The sequence below is a fragment of the Gouania willdenowi genome, unplaced genomic scaffold (assembly GCF_900634775.1).
Source record: "Gouania willdenowi unplaced genomic scaffold, fGouWil2.1 scaffold_156_arrow_ctg1, whole genome shotgun sequence".
NCBI lineage: Eukaryota > Metazoa > Chordata > Actinopteri > Blenniiformes > Gobiesocidae > Gouania > Gouania willdenowi.
In genome coordinates this window covers 180,358-205,978 of record NW_021144906.1, presented here as the reverse complement: position 1 = coordinate 205,978, position 25,621 = coordinate 180,358, and the positions used below count along the sequence as shown (strand labels likewise).

At 36.9% G+C, this 25,621-nt stretch overlaps 2 protein-coding genes across 3 annotated transcripts in view; one reads left to right on the top strand and one right to left on the bottom strand.

The window, feature by feature from the left end:
• Window positions 1-25,621, top strand: part of LOC114458656 (E3 ubiquitin-protein ligase TRIM39-like) — a 109,130-nt gene that overhangs the window by 81,805 nt on the left and 1,704 nt on the right. The window lies entirely within an intron of this gene.
• LOC114458658 (peptidyl-prolyl cis-trans isomerase FKBP8-like) lies at window positions 6,158-9,691 on the bottom strand. 2 transcript variants are annotated; one of them, XM_028441073.1, is made up of 2 exons: window positions 9,568-9,691; window positions 6,158-7,062 (listed from the first exon to the last, which is right to left on the bottom strand). In XM_028441073.1, the coding sequence occupies exon 2, from the start codon at window positions 7,027-7,029 to the stop codon at window positions 6,367-6,369; it is 663 nt and encodes a 220-aa protein (XP_028296874.1). In that variant the 5' UTR covers window positions 7,030-7,062; window positions 9,568-9,691; the 3' UTR covers window positions 6,158-6,366. The 2 variants fall into 2 exon arrangements, with proteins under 2 accessions (XP_028296874.1, XP_028296872.1); XM_028441071.1 differs by lacking the exon at window positions 9,568-9,691 and adding an exon at window positions 7,661-7,840.

The window sequence follows — 25,621 nt, the reverse complement described above, 5'->3', positions numbered from 1 at the left end:
TATACACTGCGATTTAGTTTTTGGCCTCTAGCGGACTCTACCCATGAGGGATGCACATATTCAGACCTTTCTGCTAATATTTATTACGTGTGGCCCGATCCGAGCATTTCTGGAGTTTTCCTAAGTGTTTCGGTCTTTCACACTGCTCTCTCCCATAGGGTTAGGGTTAATACATGGAGGCGGTGCCTTCCTTCTCACTCGTGGGCGTGGTTCCAGCGCCTCTAACTGACACGCCCCCAGCGTTAGAGAGCAGAGGGAAGTGCTTGTTTTAACATGATTTTGAGACTTAATTTTATATACTTAACGATTGGTTTCATCTTTCAGATTTGGCTCAGTGGTCAATGACACATGTTTCTGTGGTGTGACAAACTCAGAACACTAATGTATTTGTGCTTTACACGGACTTTAAGCTGGGGGAGCTTTCAGGCACTGCAGGATTTGAATCCATGATGACATGTTACTAATACTAACATTTGTTATTGTGGTCCCAGCAGCTCTTTGGTCTTGCCCGTGTTGGAGTCATTGAGTGTGTGGACAGGTGTCTTTTATACAGGTACCAGTTCAAACTGGTACAGTTAATATGGGTAATGAACGGGGAATAGTAGGGCTTCTTAAAGAAAAACTAACAGGTCTTTGAGAGCCAGAATTCTTGCTGGTGATCAAATACTTAATGTATGCAATAAAATGCATTCTTTTTTTGTTAAATCATACAATGTGTTTGTGTGAAAAGCTCTTTAATTCTAGTGTGAACGACCACTGAAGCAAAAAGAAAGGACTGACTGTGTTGTCTACAGAGATAAACATTCAATGTCTGAGGACTTTTGGCTGGACCCAAACAAACACTTAGTGGTCACATGGTTTCTATCTGTGGATGGTGCTTACTTATGATATTACTGATAGAACAAATGTGTTGCTTTCTCAATATTTATGCCTTATATCTTTGATGCAATAATCTTTTCATAAAAATGTATTTCTTTTTCAATGTGGACAAGAAAGAAATGTATTTTAATCTCTTGAATGAAATAAATCAATAAACCTCAATGAGAGACACTTCCATTCTCTTTTAACACATAAGAGGGAACAAAGCAGCAACGTATTTTATGGAGAGATAAGTTAAGACATTTATGAAATGAGGTATTTGTAAAATAGAAATCTTAATTGTAAAGGGATAGAGAATAATGACAAACACAATGTATTATGAAAACCACAGCTATTCTAACATACAGTACATGTTTTTGGGCTATGTGAAGAAGCCAGAGTACTAATAGAGAAATACCACACAGGCATGATGAGAACATGCAAACTCTACACAGAGGGGTGTCAACCCCATGCAGGCCTGGCTGTAAAGTAAAAGAGCCTCCTTATTTTATTGTTAATGACATAGAGATGGCCAGTGTATCGTGATTCAACATATATTGAGTTTTCCTTTTTGGCAATATATGTTCATGCAATACATTTTTATTGTACTTTTATGAGATGGAGCGTTTGTGTACATGAAGTGTACAAGTGTATGTAAAGTTAAAGGAGTGAACAAGGGTTCATTAGCATGTTAGCTCTCTGAAAAGCTTCAAATCTTTCTAAACAGCTTCTGTAACATCTCACAGCTTCTCCATCAGCTGCTCTGCATTTCATTATGAGGTGCATTCACTTTCCCCAGGAGAGTGTGGGAAAATAGAGTCTCTATAGGAAACCCTAACATATGATCCCTGATATCCAGGTTAGAAGAGTGCTTAGATTGATCAGAAAGAGCTGAACTAGTTTGATCTAAAACACTTCTTTATCAAAGTCTCCTCTTTACAGTAGAATATATTCAACCATTAGCAGGAGGCAGAAAATCCCAGGTTGAGTGAAGGCAGCACAGGTGCAGGTGGTTAATTGTTCACCCTCTCCTCTCTGTGTGACCTGACTCACTTTGACTTTCACACGTCATTGAACACTAACTAAACCAGATACACAGACTCATTGTGACCCTGTATTGACTGTGTTTGGGGCCAATCAGCATCACTTCTAGATTGTGGATATCCATCAGATGGTACTATTGATATGTTCAACAGTGATAAACAGTGAATGAAAGCTGCTTCAACTGTTTACTGTTATTAATAATTAAACTTCACTTCCCTTATTAAGAGATTTTATTAACTCACCTGTTCACTGGTGTTGTGGATTATCCTGCAGCTGCTCCCAGGGTTTTCTCCAGTGCTGTTGAGCGTAGGGGACCCCAATGTTGTAGTGATGGCGCCCCCTACGCTCCGTTTTCAGCAACGTAGGGAGACTTTCTGTTGTTTTTTCATTTTTTAATCAATACTATTGTAATAATTGTTGCACACTTGGACACAAAGGGACTTCCAGATGTTCACGGGTTTTTTAATCTGAATAATCCAGAAAGACATACATCGGCCTCACCATCTATTTAATACAGGCGATCTGGACGGATGCTCCAGTCTTTACCTGAGGACCCCTGCAGCCCTTTAGCTGCCCCTGATGCTGCCTGTGTGTATGTAATAACTGTCCATGTATATCTGGGTAAAATCTGAGTTTTACATTTATTTGGTGCTTCGCTGGTGTCTGCATGAGTATGTTTGAGCCTTAAACAGTGTAGCTTCAACCAGGACGTAGCATGTAGCAACACATGAAGCTGTTTGTCATGTTTATAACTCACAAAGGATCATTCTACATGTACACACACAGATCTGAATACGGATCTGATCATCATTAATGCGTTAAAGTAACAGCCCTAGCGTAACACACACAATGTGTGTGAGCCTAATCTGAGCCCATACTCACCTGTCCAGGAGCCGTTGGATGCTGTCGGATACTACCACCTGGCTTTGGCTGCAGCCATGGAACTGATCAACAAGAGATCCCAGCTGTAGCTGTGCACACATCTGGATACCATCTACCACAACTTTCTGCTGGATCCACAACTCTCCCTCTTCTTTTACCAGAGGATTGGCTGCTGAGCTCAACGTCAGGAGCAGCAGCGCCCCCTAGAGCTCATCAACATCTGGACTGAGGAGACAAACCCTGTACAAACATGTACATCATCATCATCATGATGAAGACCAGGGGTGGAGCAGCCATTTATAAAGTTTATTAAATTAATTTACTAAAACCATGATAAAGCTGTTATTAAGTCACTGATTCTCAACATGTGGCTCTTTATGTCTTCATTTTAATTATTATTCCCCCAGAAAACCTTAAAAAAGGAAACTTTTTAAACCCTTTTTTTAATCTTTTTCTTTGGCTGTTTTACAACTTTGTAAAATTTTTGTCTATTTTCAAAAATATATTTTTTTAAGATTGTAGCTCCTTTTGCCAATTAATATCCCTTTTTGACAATTTTTGTTGGTTTTTCAAAAAAAAATTTGCCACTTTTCATCCAAATATGCTCATTTGGTCCAATAAATAACACTTGTTTCCTTTATTCCTGCATTTTGCCTCTTTTTGTTTCTCTTTTTTTGCCCTTTTTATAAAAACATTGACCCTTTTTGCCAATAGATATCCCTTTTTCCTCATTTTTGTCCGTTTTTTTAAGTTTTTTTTGACACTTTTTTCTAAAATTTGTCGATTCTTTGACCATTTTTAATCGCTTTTCATTCAAATGAGCCACCTTTAGCCCAATGTTGTAAATTAGCACACGTGCTAACACACTCAAAACAATACTGGGTTACCAATGTAATTGTGATATCCATATCAAATAAAGGGAATCAATCAATAAATAACACTTGTTTCCTTTTTTCCTACATTTTTCCTCTTTCTGTTCCACATTTTTGCCCTTTTTCACTATTGTTTGCCACTTTTTGCTCATTTAAGCTACTTTTAGCCATTTCATACCAACTGTTTCCTCTTTTTTGCCACTCTTGACTGTTTTAGACCCATTTTAGTCACTTTTCACTCTTTTATTGCCATGTTTTTGCCACTTTTGGACCATTTTCTACCACTTGTTATTCATTTGTCATCACTTTACTCATCACTATTAACTCTTTGTTTACCTTTGTCAAATGGCTGGCTGTGATTGGCTGATCACCATTCAATCAATCTAACTGGATCAATACATAATCAACAATTAATTCCTCTGTAAAAAGTGAGGGAGATGATTTTTAGTTTTAATTAAAGTGGATGATGTAAAAAAGACAATTATTCTGAAATGTGTCGGTTTCTGAACCATTTTATTGTTGATGTAACAAAGATCTTAGAACTCTCACATTAACAAATAAATGACTTTGATCACCGTGCTTTCCTTTTGTTGTCATATTGGAATAGTTTTTGTAACGTTACACAACAGATGGATTCACTCAGAAAACAATATACAGATATATATATATATATATATATATATATATATATATATATATATATATACATATTTATACAGTATATTTATATTCTGCCGTGCTAAAAATATTGACCCCCCAAAAGTATTAGTATTTATTACTAACACACAACTACAGAGATTACACCGAACTAGAAAAAAAAACAAAAATAATAATTTCCTGAAGATAATGTGACGATGAAACACACGCTGAACTCTGCATGAAGGAATGATTTTTTAACAGAAATAAAACTTTATTTTTTTACAGAAATAAGTGAAATATCTTTTAAAATGTTTGTTTAAACAGATTAAAATATATATTGTTCAGTGCATGTTTAATAGTTTTTTTAACTTTATTAATATAGTTTAAGTGAAGGCACAACACGTTTTTTTTAAAGAAAAAAAACTTTATTCACATTGTTCCATTATTACAAGGTTTCAAACAGATTTAAATTAAACTTTAGCCTCGAGGTGTGGAAATATATTCAAATGTGAATGACTATAAATAATAATAATAATATTAATAATAATAATAATGGTAAAAAGTAAATAATTCAGGGTTTTAAAAAGTGAAAACCTAATTCAACATCCATCCATCCATCCATTTTCATACCCGCTTATTCCCGTTTAACAGGGTCGCGGGGGTCTGCCGGTGCCAATCTCCGGCTCTCATAGGGCGCTGGGCGGGGGTACACCCTGGACAGGACGCCAGTCCATCACAGGGCAACACAGACACAGACAACCATTCACTCTCTCATTCACTCCTATGGGCAATTTAGAGACTCCAATCAACCTTACAGTCATGTTTTTGGATTGTGGGAGGAAGCCGGAGTACCCGGAGGAAACCCACGCAGCACGGGGAGAACATGCAAACTCCACACAGAAAGGACCGAAGTCCACCCCAGGGCTTGAACCCAGGACCTTCTTGCTGTGGGGCGGACGTGCTAACCACTAAGCCACTGTGCGCCCTCTAACAATTATTTGTTTATTTAATAAATAAATAAACAAATATTTGATTAATTAATAAGAAAAAAATATTCAAAAACAAACATGACTTTTTCCATTACTGAAGAAATTGGAAATTTAGTGTTGGACAATATCAGATATCAGCAAAAAGCTAATATTGAACTTTCTATAGAGTAGCACATTTTATAATAAATACAATGTTGTTTAACAGAACAATCCACTCCTGTCCTCATATGTGTCCTTTAGCCATAACATAACATTATTGTAAGAATGGCCTCATGGGTAGCCTTAAAAAGTCGTCCAAGGTTCCAAAAATGCAGTCAAGTGTATTTATTTACAGTGAAAAAAAGTGCATCAGTATTTGTGTTTTCACAACATTTCATATGAAAAGTGTGTGTTCACATTGTTATGTCTAAGGTGGGCCCATAATAGAAATTTAAGGTTTCATTAGCCAGGACAGAAATGAAGCTGTTAATAGGGGTTGGTCAGTGACAATTCATATAAGCAAATAGTACGGTATAGTGGCTTCTTTGATGGAAATATTTGTATTGATTGATCATTTATTTTTTCCTTCAAAAGTCAGTTTTAGTCAAGTTATTGACATTTTCTTAGAAGTATTAATTTTAGATCAAAGCTCCACAAATGGCATTACACAGTGAAGGATCTGATAAAAGCACTTTGGTGTTTGGTTTGCTCACAGGTTCCAGTCAGTTTTGATTTCTGGTTATTGTTCACTGGTATTAAATGTTGTAAGAATTGTGTTACAATAAATATCATTTTAGACAATGTTGATATTTTTGTTTTCTTTCCACATTAATGAACACATTTGGATAATGTTCTTAAACAACTGATTATTTTCATTTTTCTTTTTTTTTGAATATTAATTCTCATTTGTTCCTCTACAAAATGCATCTTGTAACTGTAGAGGATGATGACATCATTTGTCACACATACATAGCAGAGAACAGAGAGTGACAGTGAGGAGGTCATAAACTGATTAATATTTTCACCCTCATGGACCACATGGTCAGAATGCTCTGCCAGATGTGCTCCAGTGTTTAAGTCGTGTCGTTACTACAGTTCTTCAATCACTTTCTAGCATAGATGGCCACAGACAGAGCGATGCCACCAATGGCTACTGCAGTGGCACCAAGCAGCCATTTCCAGCTCAAACCCCATGCTGACTTGGCCTGATGGTTGTGGGTGCTGGACGGGTCCTCCAACATCTTCTCATCGTCCTCACTGTCCTTCATCATCGTGGAGACTTCATCGTGGATCGTGTTGTTGCGTGGCTTCAGGTCTCTGTGCTGATCAAGGACATTGCCTTGCTCCCTCTTGCAGGTGGCCAGATCAATCTTCTCAGTGGGGGGCAGCAGCTTCAGGTCTGGAGCATCAGTAGCTTCCAGGAGCGTAATTTCCAACTCAACCCCTGACAGAACCTGGAAGAGCGCCTTCTCTCTCATTTCCATGAATCGCACCGCTACATTCACTGCCCAGAACACTTTCCCGTCTCCCAAAGTGAACGACAACTCCGAGCCCTTGTTGATCAGCATGTCACCCAGACGTGTTTTTAGATTAATCTTCACAATCTGTCCAAGTTGTGGCCTACTGTCTCTTCCTCCTCCAGCCTGCAGCACCTTTTTCATTAGCAAACCATTTCTAAAGATATCTAACGACTCATCAGCAGGTGGTTGGGGGTCAGTTTCTCTCCTCATGAACTGATCCATGACAATCTTAATCCCACTCTTCATGACTGGTGCACTGTCACTGCTTTGGTAAACAACCTGAAACACAAGAAAACATATTATAAGTAGATTACCATTATTAGCTGGCAGCTTCTGAACAGGGGTAGAGTCAGTTATAATTGTAATCATGTAATTGATAATTAATTACAAAGATGGTGTAGTTATAATTGTAATTTTAAAAATCTGTTGCTGTCGTAATCTCATTAAATTCTAGTTGAGTTCAGATAATTTACTTTGTAATTGTAATTGCAATGTTTACTTAATGCAAAACTGGTGAACATGTTCTACACATATATAGTTAAAATATTATTAAAATGTTTATATCAAGCTTTCCCACATTTTACCATTTTAAAAGTGTATTTTACAGCTGACTTAAGACCCGTTATCATATGAGATGCTAACAGAAAGCTAACACAAGAGAAAGGTTAACTTTTATTAGGTTATCTATTTCAGGTTGAGTATTTCTGAATAATTGTAAAGTAAATGATAACGTACTGTAAGTGTAACTGGATTTCTGAGGCTAAAAAAATAATTGTGATTTAATTGTAATTGGAAAAAATGCTGGTCACTGTAATCATAATGTACTTGTTGTTAGATTGTCCTCTGTGCTAAAAGATGGTAGCACCATGAGATTTACCATTTAAGAGTAGCTTAGTATTAGTGTCTCATCTGTGGGAAGGATGTTAATTCTGGGACGTATTAGTCTTTCTTTGAATCAGGGGCTGTTCCAGATGTTTCCTATTCTCTCCTATCTGCAGCTTTGGGCTTTCACACTATGTCTGTGTTTTTTCTCCTGAGGAAGTATCTGCTCTATGAGCTCTGGGTTTTTAGTTCTGCCTTTTGTTGCTTTTTTAAATTCAGAATGAGTTATTCTGCATTAAATCATTCTGCTTCATGTTTACATGGTAATAGTAATTCCAGAACTGAGGTTTACATGGAAAACCGGTTTATTTGGCTTTAGTTAATTCCACTTTAGGTCTGGGGGTTGGGAAGGCTGTGATTGGACAGGGGGCGAACATGACGTAGAAACACACAACCAACATTTTATTGTTGGCTGTAACCAGTGTTGTGCTAGTTACTGAAAAAAAAGTAACTAGTAACTACCGTTACTAGTTACTTCATTCACAAAGTAACTCAGTTACTATTTTGATTACTTACACCAAAAAGAAATGCGTTACTAGAAAAAGTAACCTTTGAGTTACTTAGAATTAAAGAATATCTCATTTATTTTGAGTCATTTGTGTCCGTACAGCTTCATATTAGTGAATCCCACCTTTTTTAAATGATGACAGGCAGGTAAATGACTCTACCCACACACCTCCTGTACCAACCAGGACAAGCTAACATTGCTACCACCTACACCACTCACCAATACATGATCGATCCTGAGAACCACCTCCAAGCTACGTTCACGTTTGCTCTAAAACACCTCAAAGACAGCACTAAGGGCCATGAAGCCTACTACAACCAAAAAGCCTCACAGGAGGAAATACAGGTTGGAGACAGAGTCTAATATTACAGTTTTGCTCAAAAACGATCATCATCCAACCAAACTAGAGAAGAAATTTCTTCCCAAATGGACCGGACCCCCAAATAAAGATTCCCAGCACAAAGACCAAACAAAAGCTCCACCAAGGTCCACCAAAACCAAATTAAGCTATACAGAACAACAAAACTAACAGACTAGCCGTCAATCGTGAGCTGAATAAACCCTACGAGCTGAGATATGGCATTCCTAATTAGCCAACTAGTCAATGCATTCAATAACATCTACCACCTCAAGGACATAGTAAACTAGAAACTAGGACTGGAATCTACTACAAAAGCTCTATCCAACCTCTAATATACATGTGGTTTACACCAGACATGACCCTAGTCATTGTAATTATTCTCTGTCACATATATCTACCTTCTGCACCTCCGCTTTATGCCTTAGGCACACCAGGAAAGTACAAGACCAAATTTATCGATCACATATTCAAACACAACCGACCCAGATCCGAGGGTGCACTTTGCTATAATAGGGGAGACCCCAATTACATCACAGAGAAAACAACAATATATATTGAATATTGTCATTCTGGTTTTATACATCAAAGCATCATCTCAAGGCAAGGGCAACATATTGAGATGTATATCGTATATCATATTACAGCTTGAAAATATTCAGACCTTTAAAAAAGGCCACATTGCCCCGCCCATTTGACGCAAAAAATGTCGACGTAAATGTTTTGTATTGATGCGTCGTCCCAAACATATATGTTGTCCCACACCAGTCCAGAATTGATATAATGCACAGGAAATCTAGCCCCTAATCATCCAAATGCTTAGAACGAAGAAGATCTTATAACCAATAATGTAGTTTGCACCAGCAGTGGGAGGAGCTTGAGTCATTCCAAAGATCTTTACAATATCAGCTCATTTACACAAGATTATGACTTAATATGTAAAGACATTTAGATTAAAACAAGCAGTATTTACTCACTGGATTGTGGGAAATCACTAAATTAGTCATTAAAGTTGACATTATTATTAGAAACTCACCTTGGTCTCAAACGTTGCTCACTGATGACAACCGTTGGTCAACGTTAATCTATATTATTAAAGCTACTTTAGTCGTTTCTGACGGTGCAGGAGGAGATTCTGTTGAATGATGTAGATTCTGCAGTTTTTATCTTAGCCTGAGTTGCCATGACAACCTGTCAACATTGAGCTTCCATTTTAGCCTGAGTTGCCATGACAACCTGTCAACATTGATCTGTTCGAAGTTGCCTTTTGTGATTAAATGTATGTCATATTATCATGGGAAGATCAAATATATTAAATTAAATAATGCAAACACACATTTTACTCCTCATAGTGGATATACTGTATGTATGGACTGTTACATCAGGCATAATTACTACCAATGAGAGAGCGTCTTATACAACAATAGAAAACTAATGAACATTTTACTCACCAGGGGGCGCTGTTGGCCAAAAACTTACATATAAGTCGCTTCATTGTATAAGTCACAGAGGTGTTAAGAGTACTGATATATCCTCAAGTACAAGTACAAGTAAATCATACATAAAATACTCAAGTACAAGTAAAAATTAGCTCAATTAAATAGTATTCAAAGTCAAAGTTACTAGTTACTTTCACCCCCACAGTTATTGTTGGTTCCCTTACATACAGTAAACATATCATGTAGAAACCAAAAAAAGGAAAAAATGAAATCTTCCACAATTTTAATCTAATTTATTTTCCACAAAGGCATCTGTATTAAATAAAAGGTTTGTCAAAATGTAAATTTAAAAAAAAAAAAATAATAACACAAATTAATTAAATTCACAATAAAAAAAAATAAAAAAAATGTATCAGGCTCCAAGTATAGATACATTTATAAACTCTAAAACTGAGAAAATAACTGGTGTTCAATGCTGTTTTGGTGCTAATCTGATTAGTTGGCTATGATATAATGCATTACGTTTAATCTGATTAGTTGGTTATGATCTAATGCATTACGTTTAATCTGATTGGTGGGCTATGATCTAATGCATTACGTTTAATCTGATTGGTGGGCTATGATCTAATGCATTACGTTTAATCTGATTGGTTGGCTATGATCTAATGCATTACGTTTAATCTGATTAGTTGGCTATGATCTAATGCATTACATTTAATCTGATTGGTGGGCTATGATCTAATGCATTACGTTTAATCTGATTGGTGGGCGATGATCTAATGCATTACGTTTAATCTGATTGGTGGGCTATGATCTAATGCATTACGTTTAATCTGTTTGGTGGGCTATGATCTAATGCATTACGTTTAATTTGATTGGTGGGCGATGATCTAATGCATTACGTTTAATCTGATTGGTGGGCTATGATCTAATGCATTACGTTTAATCTGATTGGTGGGCTATGATGTGATGCATTACGTTTAATCTGATTGGTCGGCTATGATGTGATGCATTACGTTTAATCTGATTGGTGGGCGATGATCTAATGCATTACGTTTAATCTGATTGGTGGGCTATGATCTAATGCATTACGTTTAATCTGATTGGTGGGCTATGATGTGATGCATTACGTTTAATCTGATTGGTCGGCTATGATGTGATGCATTACGTTTAATCTGATTGGTGGGCTATGATCTAATGCATTACATTTAATCTGATTGGTGGGCTATGATCTGATGCATTACGTTTAATCTGATTGGTGGGCTATGATGTGATGCATTTGTTGTTGTCTGGTCATTTCATTTTTTGTAGTTTCACAATGTCTGTTGATCGTTTTAAAACAGAAAATAATTCACTCAGTAGTGGTTGGTGTAGAAATGTTTTAAAACGTACTTGTACAAATAAAATTAGTGATTTAGAAATATACTAAAGTACGAGTACCCATCAAAGCAACTCAATTACAGTAATGTGAGTACTTGTAATCCATTACTTTCAGCTCTGATAAGTCACATACCAATATTTTTAAATGAAAAAGGTGTGACATATTACAGAATTTACGGTATTTCAGTCAAACAAATATTCACTGCTTGTAAAGCTTCACTAACTCTGAGTCTGTGATAAATATCTATAAAACTTTTCCTCTTTGTTCCAAAAACACCCTAGAGCAGATTAGACAGTTTGTGATGCACTTTTTTTACGTTTACATGTGTGCATTAAAGCATGTTAGTGGATTATCCCCCTCTAAACTAGTAGATTAAGGCATGATTAGCAGATAACAGATGAAGATATGCTAACGTTACTGGATAAACATAGCAACACAGCGTTAATCACAAGGTTCAGTTTTAATAATGCCATTATTATACAATTATAGAATATACTTTTAAACGTGATTTATTTTGCTGTAGTAAATTAAATGAATGAATTAGATATAATTTTAGGACATAAAAACCCTATGCTATGAATCTAGATAATTGTATCCTGGATTAATCTCCATTAACGGGCGTCAACTAACCAAACATTCCCTGTCAGAGAGAAGCTGTCCTACGAAGGTCGATAACAACACGCTAATTGAAGCCAAGTGTTCTCAGCCTGGGTACATGCGTGTTCACATGAAAGGGGTGGAGCTAGCAAGTGTGCTGTTGTAATGAAGGGAAACTGATCACTGTCCGTTATCAAAGCAGGCTGACTTGATAAGTGATAAAACCATTCATGTTGTGGGTTAAAACTACTAATAAATGGTTAATAATATGATGAACTGTATTAACACATCTATAGTAACAGGTTATGTACCACAGACCTTTAAAACCACTGTAATCAAACCTCTCCATAAAAATGACTTGTCCAATTATAGACCAATATCTAATCTCCCTTTAGTTTCCAAAATGTTTGAAAAAGTCATCACAGGTCAACTATGTGATCACCTACTTAGGAACAATTTATACAGAGCTTTCAGTCTGGCTTTAGAGCCAATCACAGCACAGAGACTGTCTTAGTAAAAGTAACCAATGATCTTCTCTTAACCTCAGACAGAAGGTTGATCTCAGTTCTGGTTCTCTTAGATCATATCTGTCAAGTTTTGGATTTGAAAATAAGGGAAATTTTCTGGCGTCCACTACGATCCGTAGTATTCCTTATATTTTAATATAGATGTACAATAAATCTAAAATACCCACTTGTCAACTACTTACTAAATACAATGATGTGATTAGAATCTGGTAGGTCGACCTTTATTAACATTTAAATGTTTTGAACATTCCTACTAGGGCTGGTGATATGGACCAACACTCATATCTCAATATATTTTATCTAAATGATGATATATGATATAAATCTAGATCATTTTATCAAATAAAGTCTGATCAGAAAGAAAATTCTGGGTTAAATTTGCTGATGGAAAATGTTACACAGGCTCATTTATTAATAAACAGCTGATCAATATGTGACACTTATTAATCATCTAACTGAGCTTTACATGTTGTTCTGAGAAGTAAAAGCAGCGACTCTTAAAACTAGTATTTTGATACATAATAAGCTGTAATATATATATACATATATATATAGATATATATATTGATAATAAGGGATATATATATATATATTGATAATAAGGGATATATATATATATATATATATATATATACAGTATATGAAATATTATAGTTTTCCATGTCACCAAAATAGAAAACTTGATACATCTTGAATCTCAATTTATCGCCCAGCCCTATTTCCTAAATTATAAAACAGCCAAAATAAAAACATAAATGTGTATATGAATCACATGTGTTTATTTAATATACTTACAGTTTATATACAAGTCAGCACATTGCATATTTATTATTAATTTCACGTTGCTTGTCTTTAAGTCAGACATTAACATTTTATTTTCATTAGATATTTTATTATAATTTCTCATACTCACTCATGTGGTTCTCTGGTATTCACTAATGACTTATTATAGACATTTATTACAGACTTTACATTCTTTAACACTTTTTTAAAGCAGTGTATATTTGTGGAGCTTGTGATTGGCTGATTTTTCATGGTGACTTACGTGGTTCCTTCCGCTGTGGGAGATGCTAAAAGTTACTAGTCTAACAGAACGTGTAACTGTGTCCCATCCTGCTGTTCTTTAGGAAGTTAAACTCTGTCACATTTTACAACGTATTTACACCAGTTCTTAGTTTTTTTTTGCTGGAACGTCTTCATTCATTATCTCTGTTCTGAGTTGTTTCTGGGTTTGTTGCTGCTGTCGGCACTAATCTCACGAGAGCTGCTGCCCAGACTAATTCAGGTGGCAGTTCTCGCGGCGTCTTTTAATTTTTATTACATTAAAATACGATATATTTACAGAAAAATAATAATACGTGAAGATGGCGGGAAAGAGGGGTAAAATACGAGAGTTTCCAGGCCAAAACGGGATACTTGACAGGTATGTCTTAGATCTCAGTGCAGCCTTCGATACAGTGGATCATCATCTACTGCTGCAGAGACTGAAAAGTGTTTTTGGGATTAAAGAAACATTTTGCATTTTGTCATTTTCAATTTGAGTTTTTTAATAACTTTTCAACTTTTTAAACTTTAACTTTTTAATTAATTTTAATGAAAATGTAACGTTCCACTGGTCAGCAGTTCTTAAACCCATTGCAACTTTTAAAATGTTCAGCTTTTTTGTTCATTTTTAGTGAATACCTTCAACTTTTCTGTATCTTTAACCGTTTTTGACTCACAGCCCTTCAATGAGTTCCATTTTTAGCTTTGACCAACTTCTAGAGTAGAGGGACAGCTTTACCTTCAACTCTTTGTCAACACATTGTCATAACTTGTAAAATATTCAACCTACAGTCCTAATGTTTTTAAAAGTAGTACTTCTATCTGTCTAGCTGCTCACAATAGCACATTTGAATTTATTATTGTTATAAGTTCTATCACTGCCAATGACATAACCATAATTGTTGCTTCTCATTTCAAGTTTTTCATTTCTGTATATCCAGAAACACACAATGCAAGGAGCATTTATAAAAGGATCTATTACTGTATTACCATGCTACCATTTAAACTGTCTCTGACAGGTCTTCATTTATTTATTTTACCTTGTCTGCACATGTTGTCAAAAGTCAACACTACAAGAAGTACAATCTTTTTAAGACAGCAATGCATGGTTTGTTATTACAATGATATAAATGTGTTTATTTCATTGACAGGTCTTCAGGCCCTGAAGTTGTCCTTATAGCTCTAAACACTGAGGACTACCAGGGCCCAGGAACCTGTCTGCAAAGGAAATCTTTATTAACAGCATTTCAAAGAAAATATTGAAATATTTCATTGATGTATCACTTCTACATTTATTTCCATTGGGTCAATTATATACTTGGTACATTTTAAATTTTCATCTTTGATCTGGAAAAATCCAGCATCAATACTCACTTTGCAATTGTACACCCTGTGATTTAAGAAGACCATGGATCATCCTAATCCCTGCTCTGGGACACACTGTGTGTCTGAGCTCTAATCTGTCCGTTTGTGTGAGCTGAACACAGGTCTGCCCATAGCAGGGGCTAACTTTGGCTGTGGCTGCTAATTAGGGCTGAATGCCTAATATGTGAATCAGAGTCATGATGTAGCTTTTGTCCCTCTTAAAACTTGTGTACAAAGCTGACCGACAACATGACGGCATCGTATTTTACACTTACCTCCTCAAGATTGCACCACACAGCTTCGTCCATGTCTGCATTTGTCAGCGCAGATATTTCTCCAAGACTTTCCATGACATCTTCCACCAACCTTAAAATATAGTCCGTTGGAGAATTTTCCTCCACATACCGAGATATTGCAAATAACTGTCGTTGAACGCCTCTTCTCAATTCATCCACGTCTCCCATTTTTAACTTTCCCTCCAAGAGAAGAGGAATCATGTGATCAGGTATCGACTAGTCAGCCTGGGCAGAATGACCATTGAATTGACCTTTGCTTTTACCGACAGCTTGAGTCATGAAGTAAAAGCAATGTCAAAACACAAACGGAAAAGACAAAGACAAAACAGAAAAAGCATAAAATGGAAAACAAATATACTACTTTTGTATATTTTTTTCATTTTTGATTCTCATTATATTTCCACATTTTTATTATTGATTGTTTTTATATTTCCAAATTTGTAATATTGGTTCTCTTTATATTTCCGGGCCGATCCACAAACGTACTTTGCTCAATCCACAATCACAGTTGAGGATTTACACATGATAATTCATGATAAATACACACATAAATGAGAAAACACGTGTGTAAATTGTTGATGTATTTGTGGATCTGAAAAACATGTGAAAATCTGAAAAACATGTGAAAATCTGAAAAACATGTGAAAATCTGAAAAACATGTGAAAATCTCAAAAGTACATGTCAAAATTGTAAATATATTTGTGGATTTGAAAAACACATGTAAAAATTGTGAATCTATTTGTGAATGTTTTTGAGACAAATGTCTCCCCATAGTCATCAGTCTGACTGGATGGTCTCAGAAGCCTTTTGGTGAGGTTTTCAGCAGAGCTTTCCCCCCTGGTGTGACAGACCTCTCTGAATATGGTGGGGGTAATGCAGCACCTCCTTAGTTGGTGCCACTCAGCACTGGAACTCTGCTCTACTGTGATGTTCTCAGTTTGGTGTGATGTCACCAAAGATGTTTCAAGAGACGCCATATGATGGTGTTGATGTTCAGAGCAGATGAATGCACAGGTAGAGGGTCCCAGCCTATAATCAGAGAGTGGCAGCTGTGGGAGAGGAGGGGCTACTGTATGTGGGCGGGGCCTGGGGATTGTCCTTGTTGGCAGCTGGTATGACAGCACACTAACCTCTTACACCTGACCAAACATGGATTATACCAGAAGAACATCACTGGAGACGTCCATCGTAGTGATCATGGATCTTCATCAGCAGTGAGTCCATCATACACGTCCTGAACTTTCAGAGTAGAGATGTCTGGTAGAGTGTAGTTGATGCCTTTATATAAGTTACTTCTGTGAAAAACAACACACAAACAAGTCATGTCATAAATAAGAAAGACGTGTGATTAAAAGGTTGGTTACCATGGTAACTGCTTTGTACCACTTCTGTTCAGTGTCTGTACAGCTGAACACTGGGAGAACAGATGTAATCCTCAGCTGGGAGTAGTGGGCCGTCTGGTACGGTAGAGCTGCCACGTGGCTGCACAAGGCTGTACCTGCCACACAGGTGTACTGGTATCTCTGAATCTTCACTGGTTTGAATCCCTGAGCACAATCTGTGAACAATAGCACATGTTAGTTAGAGAACAACATGTATTGGCTGTAAGTGTAATAATAGAAAGACAACATTAAATTAGTGACATTATGTTAGTAAACTTCTAAACTGTGCAAAGTGAAACAGGAAAAAGTTTTATAAAAACTATTTATTTATAGTTAATCATGTAAAATATATATGTGTAATCTCACTTTACTTATTTCATAGAAAAATACAAAATAAATGTTTAATTGAAATGATAAGAACCCAGAACATAATCTAGTTTCTGTGAGAACCATTAATTTTACATTATTTCTAAATATAAAACCTCGGTACCTTAGGACAGTGGTTCACTAACTTTATGTACCCATGGTACACCAAAGGACATGTAAAAATATTAAGTTACATCTATTGTATAACACGTGTTATCACTCATATCATGTACAATATTTATCATTGTGCATAATTATTATTAATGTCAAATAAAATGTGACAAAGTCAACTAAGAGGCTAAGCTATTTAGCAGAGATTAAGCTAGTTAGCAAAGGCTAAGCTAGTTAGCAGAAATAAAGCTAGTTAGCAGAGGCTAAGCTACTTAGCAGAGGCTAAGCTACTTAGCAGAGGCTAAGCTATTTAGCAAAGGCTAAGCTAGTTAGCAGAGGCTAAGCTAGTTAGCACAGACTAAGCTAGTTACCAGAGGCAAAGCTAGTTTCAGAGATTAAGCTAGTTAGTAGATACTAAGCTAGTTAGCAGAGGCTAAGCTAGTTAGCACAGACAAAGCTAGTTACCAGAGGCTAAGCTAGTTTCAGAGATTAAGCTAGTTAGTAGATACTAAGCTAGTTAGCAGAGGCTAAGCTATTTAGCAGAGACTACGCTAGTTAGCAGAAGCTAAGCTATTTAGCAAAGACTAAGCTAGTTAGCAGAGGCTAAGCTAGTTAGCAGAGACTAAGCTAGTTAGCAGAGGCTAAGCTATTTAGCACAGACTAAGCTAGTTATCAGAGGCTAAGCTAGTTAGCAGAGACGAAGCTAGTTAGCAGAGGCTAAGCTATTTAGCAGAGACTAAGCTAGTTAGTAGAGGCTAAGCTAGTGAGCAGAGACTAAGCTAGTTAGCAGATACTACGCTAGTTAGAAGAGGCTAAGCTATTTAGCAGACTACGCTAGTTAGCAGAGGCTAAGCTATTTAGCAGAGACTACGCTAGTTAGCAGAAGCTAAGCTATATAGAAAAGACTAAGCTAATTAGAAGAGGCTAAGCTAGTTAGCAGTGACTAAGCTAATTAGCAGAGACAAAGCTAGTTAGCAGAGGCTAAGCTATTAAGCAGAGACTAAGCTAATTAGCAGAGGCTAAGCTAGTGAGCAGTGACTAAGCTAATTAGCAGAGACAAAGCTAGTTAGCAGAGGCTAAGCTATTAAGCAGAGACTAAGCTAGTTACCAGAGGCTAAGCTAGTTTGCAGAGACTAAGCTATTTAGCAGAGGTTAAGCTAGTTAGCAGAGATTAAGCTAGTTAGCAGAGGCTAAGCTATTTAGCAGAGACTAAGTTAGTGAGCAAAAATAAAGCTAGTTAGCAGAGGCTAAGCTATTTAGCAGAGGCTAAGCTATTTAGCAAAGGCTAAGCTAGTTAGCAGAGGCTAAGCTAGTTAGCAGAGGTTAAGCTAGTTAGCAGAGGCTAAGTTAGTTAGCAGAGGCTAGTTAGCAGAAATAAAGCTAGTTAGCAGAGGCTAAGCTATTTAGCAAAGGCTAAGCTAGTTAGCAGAGGCTAAGCTAGTTAACAGAGATTAAGCTAGTTAGTAGATACTAAGCTAGTTAGCAGAGGCTAAGCTAGTTAGCACAGACTAAGCTAGTTACCAGAGGCTAAGTTAGTTAGCAGAGATTAAGCTAGTTAGTAGATACTAAGCTAGTTAGCAGAGGCTAAGCTATTTAGCAGAGACTACGCTAGTTAGCAGAAGCTAAGCTATTTAGCAAAGACTAAGCTAGTTAGCAGAGGCTAAGCTAGTTAGCAGAGACTAAGCTAGTTAGCAGAGGCTAAGCTATTTAGCACAGACTAAGCTAGTTATCAGAGGCTAAGCTAGTTAGCAGAGACGAAGCTAGTTAGCAGAGGCTAAGCTATTTAGCAGAGACTAAGCTAGTTAGTGGAGGCTAAGCTAGTGAGCAAAGACTAAGCTAGTTAGCAGATACTACGCTAGTTAGAAGAGGCTAAGCTATTTAGCAGACTACGCTAGTTAGCAGAGGCTAAGCTTTTTAGCAGAGACTACGCTAGTTAGCAGAAGCAAAGCTATTTAGAAAAGACTAAGCTAATTAGCAGAAGCTAAGCTAGCTAGCAGTGACTAAGCTAATTAGCAGAGACAAAGCTAGTTAGCAGAGGCTAAGCTATTAAGCAGAGACTAAGCTAATTAGCAGAGGCTAAGCTAGTTAGCAGTGACTAAGCTAATTAGCAGAGACAAAGCTAGTTATCAGAGGCTAAGCTATTAAGCAGAGACTAAGCTAGTTACCAGAGGCTAAGCTAGTTAGCAGAGACGAAGCTAGTTAGCAGAGGCTAAGCTATTTAGCAGAGACTAAGCTAGTTAGTTGAGGCTAAGCTAGTTAGCAGAGATTAAGGTAGTTAGTAGACACTAAGCTAGTTAGCAGAGACTAAGCTAGTTAGCAGAGGCTAAGCTATTTAGCAGAGACTAAGCTAGTTAGTTGAGGCTAAGCTAGTTAGCAGAGACTAAGCTAGTGAGCAGATACTACGCTAGTTAGAAGAGGCTAAGCTATTTAGCAGAGACTACGCTAGTTAGCAGAGGCTAAGCTATTTAGCAGAGACTACGCTAGTTAGCAGAAGCTTAGCTAGTTAGCAGAAGCTAATTTATTTAGCAAAGACTAAGCTAATTAGCAGAGGCTAAGCTAGTTAGCAGTAACTAAGCTAATTAGCAGAGACAAAGCTAGTTAGCAGAGGCTAAGCTATTAAGCAGAGACTAAGCTAATTAGCAGAGGCTAAGCTAGTTAGCAGTGACTAAGCTAATTAGCAGAGACAAAGCCAGTTAGCAGAGGCTAAGCTATTAAGCAGAGACTAAGCTAGTTACCAGAGGCTAAGCTAGTTTGCAGAGACTAAGCTATTTAGCAGAGGTTAAGCTAGTTAGCAGAGACTAAGTTAGTTAGCAGAGCCTAAGCTATTTAGCAGAGACTAAGTTAGTTAGCAGAAATAAAGCTAGTTAGCAGAGGCTAAGCTACTTCGCAGAGGCTAAGCTAGTTAGCAGAGGCTAAGCTAGTTAGCAGAGGCTAAGTTAGTTAGCAGAGGCTAAGCTAGTTAGCAGAGACTAAGCTAGTTAGCAGAGGCTAAGCTATTTATCAGAGGCTAAGCTAGTTAGCAGAGATTAAGCTAGTGAGTAGATACTAAGCTAGTTAGCAGAGACTAAGCTAGTTAGCAGAGGCTAAGCTATTCAGCAGAGACTAAGCTAGTTAGTAGAGGCTAAGCTAGTTAGCAGAGACTAAGCTAGTTAGCAGATACTACGCTAGTTAGAAGATGCTAAGCTATTTAGCAGAGACTACGCTAGTTAGCAGAGGCTAAGCTATTTAGCAGAGACTACGCTAGTTAGCAGAAGCTTAGCTAGTTAGCAGAAGCTAAGTTATTTAGCAAAGACGAAGCTAATTAGCAGAGGCTAAGCTAGTTAGCAGAGGCTAAGCTATTAAGCAGAGACTAAGCTAGTTACCAGAGGCTAAGCTAGTTTGCAGAGACTAAGCTATTTAGCAGAGGTTAAGCTAGTTAGCAGAGACTAAGCTAGTTAGCAGAGGCTAAGCTATTAAGCAGAGACTAAGCTAGTTAGCAGAGGCTAAGCTAGTTTGCAGAGACTAAGCTATTTAGCAGAAGTTAAGCTAGTTAGCAGAGACTAAGCTAGTTAGCAGAGGCAAAGCTAGTTTGCAGAGACTAAGCTATTTAGCAGAGGTTAAGCTAGTTAGCAGAGACAAAGCTAGTTAGCAGAGGCTAAGCTATTAAGCAGAGAGTAAGCTACTTAGCAGAGGCTAAGCTAGTTTGCAGAGACTAAGCTATTTAGCAGAGGTTAAGCTAGTTAGCAGAGACTAAGCTAGTTAGCAGAGGCTAAGCTATTTAGCAGAGACTAAGCTAGTTATCAGAGGCTAAGCTATTTAGCAGAGACTAAGCTAGTTAGCAGAGGCTAAGCGAGTTAGCAGAGACTAAGCTAGTTAGCAGAGGCTAATGATATCAATATTAAGATAAATAAATACATGTGTTTATCACAGATTCATAGAACAATAAACCATCATTTTACTGACTTTATGGATGGACCCCAAAAATCTCTCCTTTATTCCCCCTCATAGATGGTCCTGTCTCCACATGACTGTTCTTCAATGTTCATGTCTGTGTTCAACCACCTTCAGCTACAGTGGGGGTCCCCGCTCTATGGAACCTTTATTTTGGGGGTGGTGGGCTGAAAAGGTTGAGAACCACTGGTCTACAGGACTCCACATCCCACAAATCTGTTCTGACAATGTCAATAAGAGAGTCTTTACAGTGGACATCAAAACAAACTTTCCATTGACAAATTCAACCTTTTCCATCTTTTTTCTGGTAAATGATCTTCAGTGATTTATTGATCTATGAGGCCAACTCCTTATCTGATAAAGGATGATCGTCTACAGCAGCTTTAATCAATAAAGCTGATACATATTGGGCTGCAATGACTCTACAGTAGCAGGTTCCATTGTGGTTCTTTGCTTCCTTCAGTCTTCACAGTGAGCTGCTCCATTGGCATTTGACCCTGAACAATTGTGATCATGTTCCAACATTCAGAGCTGTTTAGGGATGTCAGTCCACAGTTCCTCTTTATCACCAACTGTCCAGATATCCACTACATTCTGTGCAATGTGCTTTAATGTGTGTGCAAGCATTTACAAACATACTGTAAGTCCCCTCATAATGATCCTATAGTAATCTGATTACCTACAGGCAAATATCCAATACTTACGTAACCTTAACACACACACACACACACACACACACACACACACACACACACACACACACACACACACACACACACACACACACACACACACACACACACACACACACGTTTAGCAGTAATGAAATGTTTATTGATGGATGATGGACAGAATGCTGGATCACTACCTACTGCTGTTTTCAGGAGGTCTTGGTAGCTTTTCTTCTCCTGCAGCTCAGCTTGTGATGTCCATGCTGAACTAGCAACAAGTTCAGGCTGCTGCCACGCAGCAAACTCATTCTGATCACTTTTAATAAGAGGGCTGTTCCTCTGATACCACACATTTACAGCTTTTTAATCACATACTATGATACATTCTGAAGCCAAACTGGTGATAGCTCAACAACTTGTGTTTTTAATCAACTTATCAAGTCTCCCCGTGACCCTGAAAAAGGAAGAAGTGGGTCAGAAAATGGATGGATTATCAAGTCTATGAACAAAGCCTTTTTCTCTAATGTTTGAAAGCTGATGAAGCAATGATACTGGTCTGTAGTTAGAGCTGCTTATATTAACACTCTAATACATGGAACACTTTCACTGTTTGATTATTTATTACAAATAAACCACTTTGGAATGATTTATTGAAGACATATTTGACTTATTTTACTATATATTCTATATTATCTTGAATTAATGAAAAGTTAATTTCAAAACAATGCGTTGACATTTCATGATGTATTTTTTAACAATGTGAACTATTTATTTTTAATCTACAGAATGAAAAACAATCAAAATAAAGTTTTATTGACTCGACTTTTTTGGAATTAATCTGTGTTTCTTGTCTCAACAATCTCCTTAGTGAGGTCATATCCAACATTCACCAAATACCTGTTAAATTTAGGATTAATATCTGTTATTCTTTCACTACATCATTACTCTTTATTAAATTATTTGCATAATCTGTTGTTCTTTTTGATGATTACATCAGTCCATGTTTTTTAATGTTACTCTTATTCTGTTTTAAGTTTTCAGATTAATATATAGAAAGTGTGTATTCGTACGGTTGACGTACAGACAAATCCAGGTGCTACTGGAACATATACCGAAGTACTTAGGGTTAGGTTATAACCTTATATCACAACAATTCTTAGGGTTAAGTTTAGTCTTAGTCATGTGACCTAAACTAGCCAATTAGGGGCGCTGCGTACAGATAAAATGTCGGTATATTGATACGTCAACCGTACAGATAGCCACTGCCTAATATATATCATAATATTTTAAACTTTTCATAATGTTTACTCATTGTTTTTTATATCACGTATGCTTATCTTCTGCTTCTTTAGGTTTATAAAGCTTTTATTCAGGACATTTATCTTAGTGCATACAGTCTCTAAGGCCTCAGTAATCCAAGGCTTGTTCTAAAGCTTCTGCTTCCTGCTCTTTGTTTAAAGGACAGTTTTTCTCATGTAGCATCACTAATGTGGACATAAAGACATCATAGACATTGTTTGGATGATCACATTGATAGATCTAAGCCCAGCTCTGGTTTGTAACTGGAAGCTGTTCACTGATATCACTTCTAAATAATCCTCCATCTACTTTCCAATCAGCTGAATGTGTCCAAATGTTAATGATGGATGTGTCAGTGTCTAATGTGACTCTGCTTGGCTTTAGAATGACTAAGAACAGGCCACAGCTGTACATTGGATGTATAACATCACAAGTCTTTATGTGTCTGTTTGGATTCATAATATTAATAATGAAGTCACTCCAAACACTTTGTATTTTATTGAATCATCAGAGTTATGAAACATGTCAGCTAATGTGTTCTTCAGTGTGTCAATGCACCACCCTGGTGTTCTGTATATACAACTTTATATTATATTCATTTACACACTTAGACATGTGATTAACCTGGACACACCTCCACTCTGAGTCCACATACAGGGAGACTCCGCCCCCTTTTAATCAGTGCTGTTCATTGGGAATAATTCATATCCTTCTAGAACCAAAACAGGAACTCTTTCACTGTCTCAGATGTTGATACAACACTACATTTAAATAAAAAGCCTTATTAATGAAGGAACAATCTCAAACTAAAGAATTCTGCACTTGTTTGACTCATTTTGACAGAATTTGTTGGAAAGACATCATGACTGGATGTTGTCAGGGCCAAAATTTTTAGTTATGTTTATTAACTTATTTACTCATAGACCTTATTCTTTTATAGGCTTTAAGTTGAGACTTTTCATTTCTGCTGTCTCATGTTTTCTGCTCTCTTCTCGAGGTCGGCATCTCAAAACACATTTTATCTCAGGAACAACCAGAACTGGTTGTTTTGACCCAAAGAAGAAACTGTCTCTTTTCCTCTTTCCCATTACCTCCACCCTGTACTCTTTATCTCCTGGGGGGAGGAGGGAGGGGGACGGAGGGGGAATATACGTGTTGAGTTAGAACCGTGTTTCACTCTGCCTTCGAAAGTCCGGCCGGGCGGTCACCAATTTTTGTTCCACTTTGTACCCTTTTTACTTAGTTTTATAATAAACCTTTTTTATAAAATCATCAATGCTTCGCCAGGACTCCATCACTCAACCAGAGCAAAAAAATCATGTCTCCAAATGAGGTCAACCGCAAATTTTGCCGTAACAATGTGAAAGCAGCAGTTACTCTAAAAGTCTATTTTTAAACTCCTTCAGCTTCACTAAACACTCAGTTTCCAGAGGAACCTTCACTTCCTGTTCTTAGATCCATCCAGTGGATGTTCTTCTCATGGGAACCATGTGTGTTTGATGGAGGATTATGTGCTATCCAATGAAAAGCTCTCCCTCTCTCTGACATGTTTCTCTGTTCAAAGAAATCCAGCACAGACAATAACACGTCTTTATTTAAAGGAACAAAGCTTCACTGGACATTTGATATCATTACATTTACATTGATTCAAACTTTATGTCAGAAGGAAGATTTAAGAAGAACTTTAGGATTTATCATGGTTACATAGAACATTGTAAGTTCTAAAGAAAGGCTGGACAGGCTAAAGAACAGATTAAAGAACATTTCAGAGTTAGAATAAATCTATGAGCTGTAATCACAGAGTTGATAGAAATGTAAATATGGTGATAAAATGGGAGTGTTTGGACACTTTGGGCTCCCCTTCCCCTGATATTCATTCAGCACACTGCATGATCCATTCACAGGCTTTAGGCAGGGTTTCCCTGTCAGGAACCATTTCATCACATTCACTTCAACTGTAGAAAAACATACTTTATATAAAACACATCACATCTAAAATCAAGAAAACACTATTATGTGATGTATTAGATACTCATTTAAAACTCATTACAAATATGAATCCTTTATAAACACAGAGAAAAGAAACAGATTCAAAGGTACATGATGAAGATGGTCTGTATTAACACAGCATGTATATTCATCTGATTATTACATCTACTGGAATGTCACTAGTTTTATAGACTAATGATTATTATGTACAGTATACAAACACATGGTCATCAAAGACTGTTTTTATATAAAATGTGTGTCAAACTCAAGGCCTGGGGGCAAAATTTGGCCCTTTAGAGCATCTAATTCAGTCTGCAGGGGAAAGTAAAAATGACAGAAAACAGGAATTATTGTGTATCTACAATTCAGTTGTAGATATCACAACTCCTCTAAAAACAAACAATTTTAAGTAAGCTCCACAATTTTAGCAGAGCTCACAGTTTTCCCATGCTGACACCACATGATGGGAGTCATTTTAAACTCAAATTATTCCACAACATTTGAGAAAATGAAAACAAAGTCACTCATAAACTAAGGCTGGTTTTCCTATAATCTGCAGCCCTTTGGACCCTAAACTGGTCTGTATTTGAACCATCAACTAAAATAAGTTTGACAGCCCTGATATAGAATCTGTCATTAGTGTATAATAATAATAATAATAATAATAATAATAATAATAATAATAATAATAA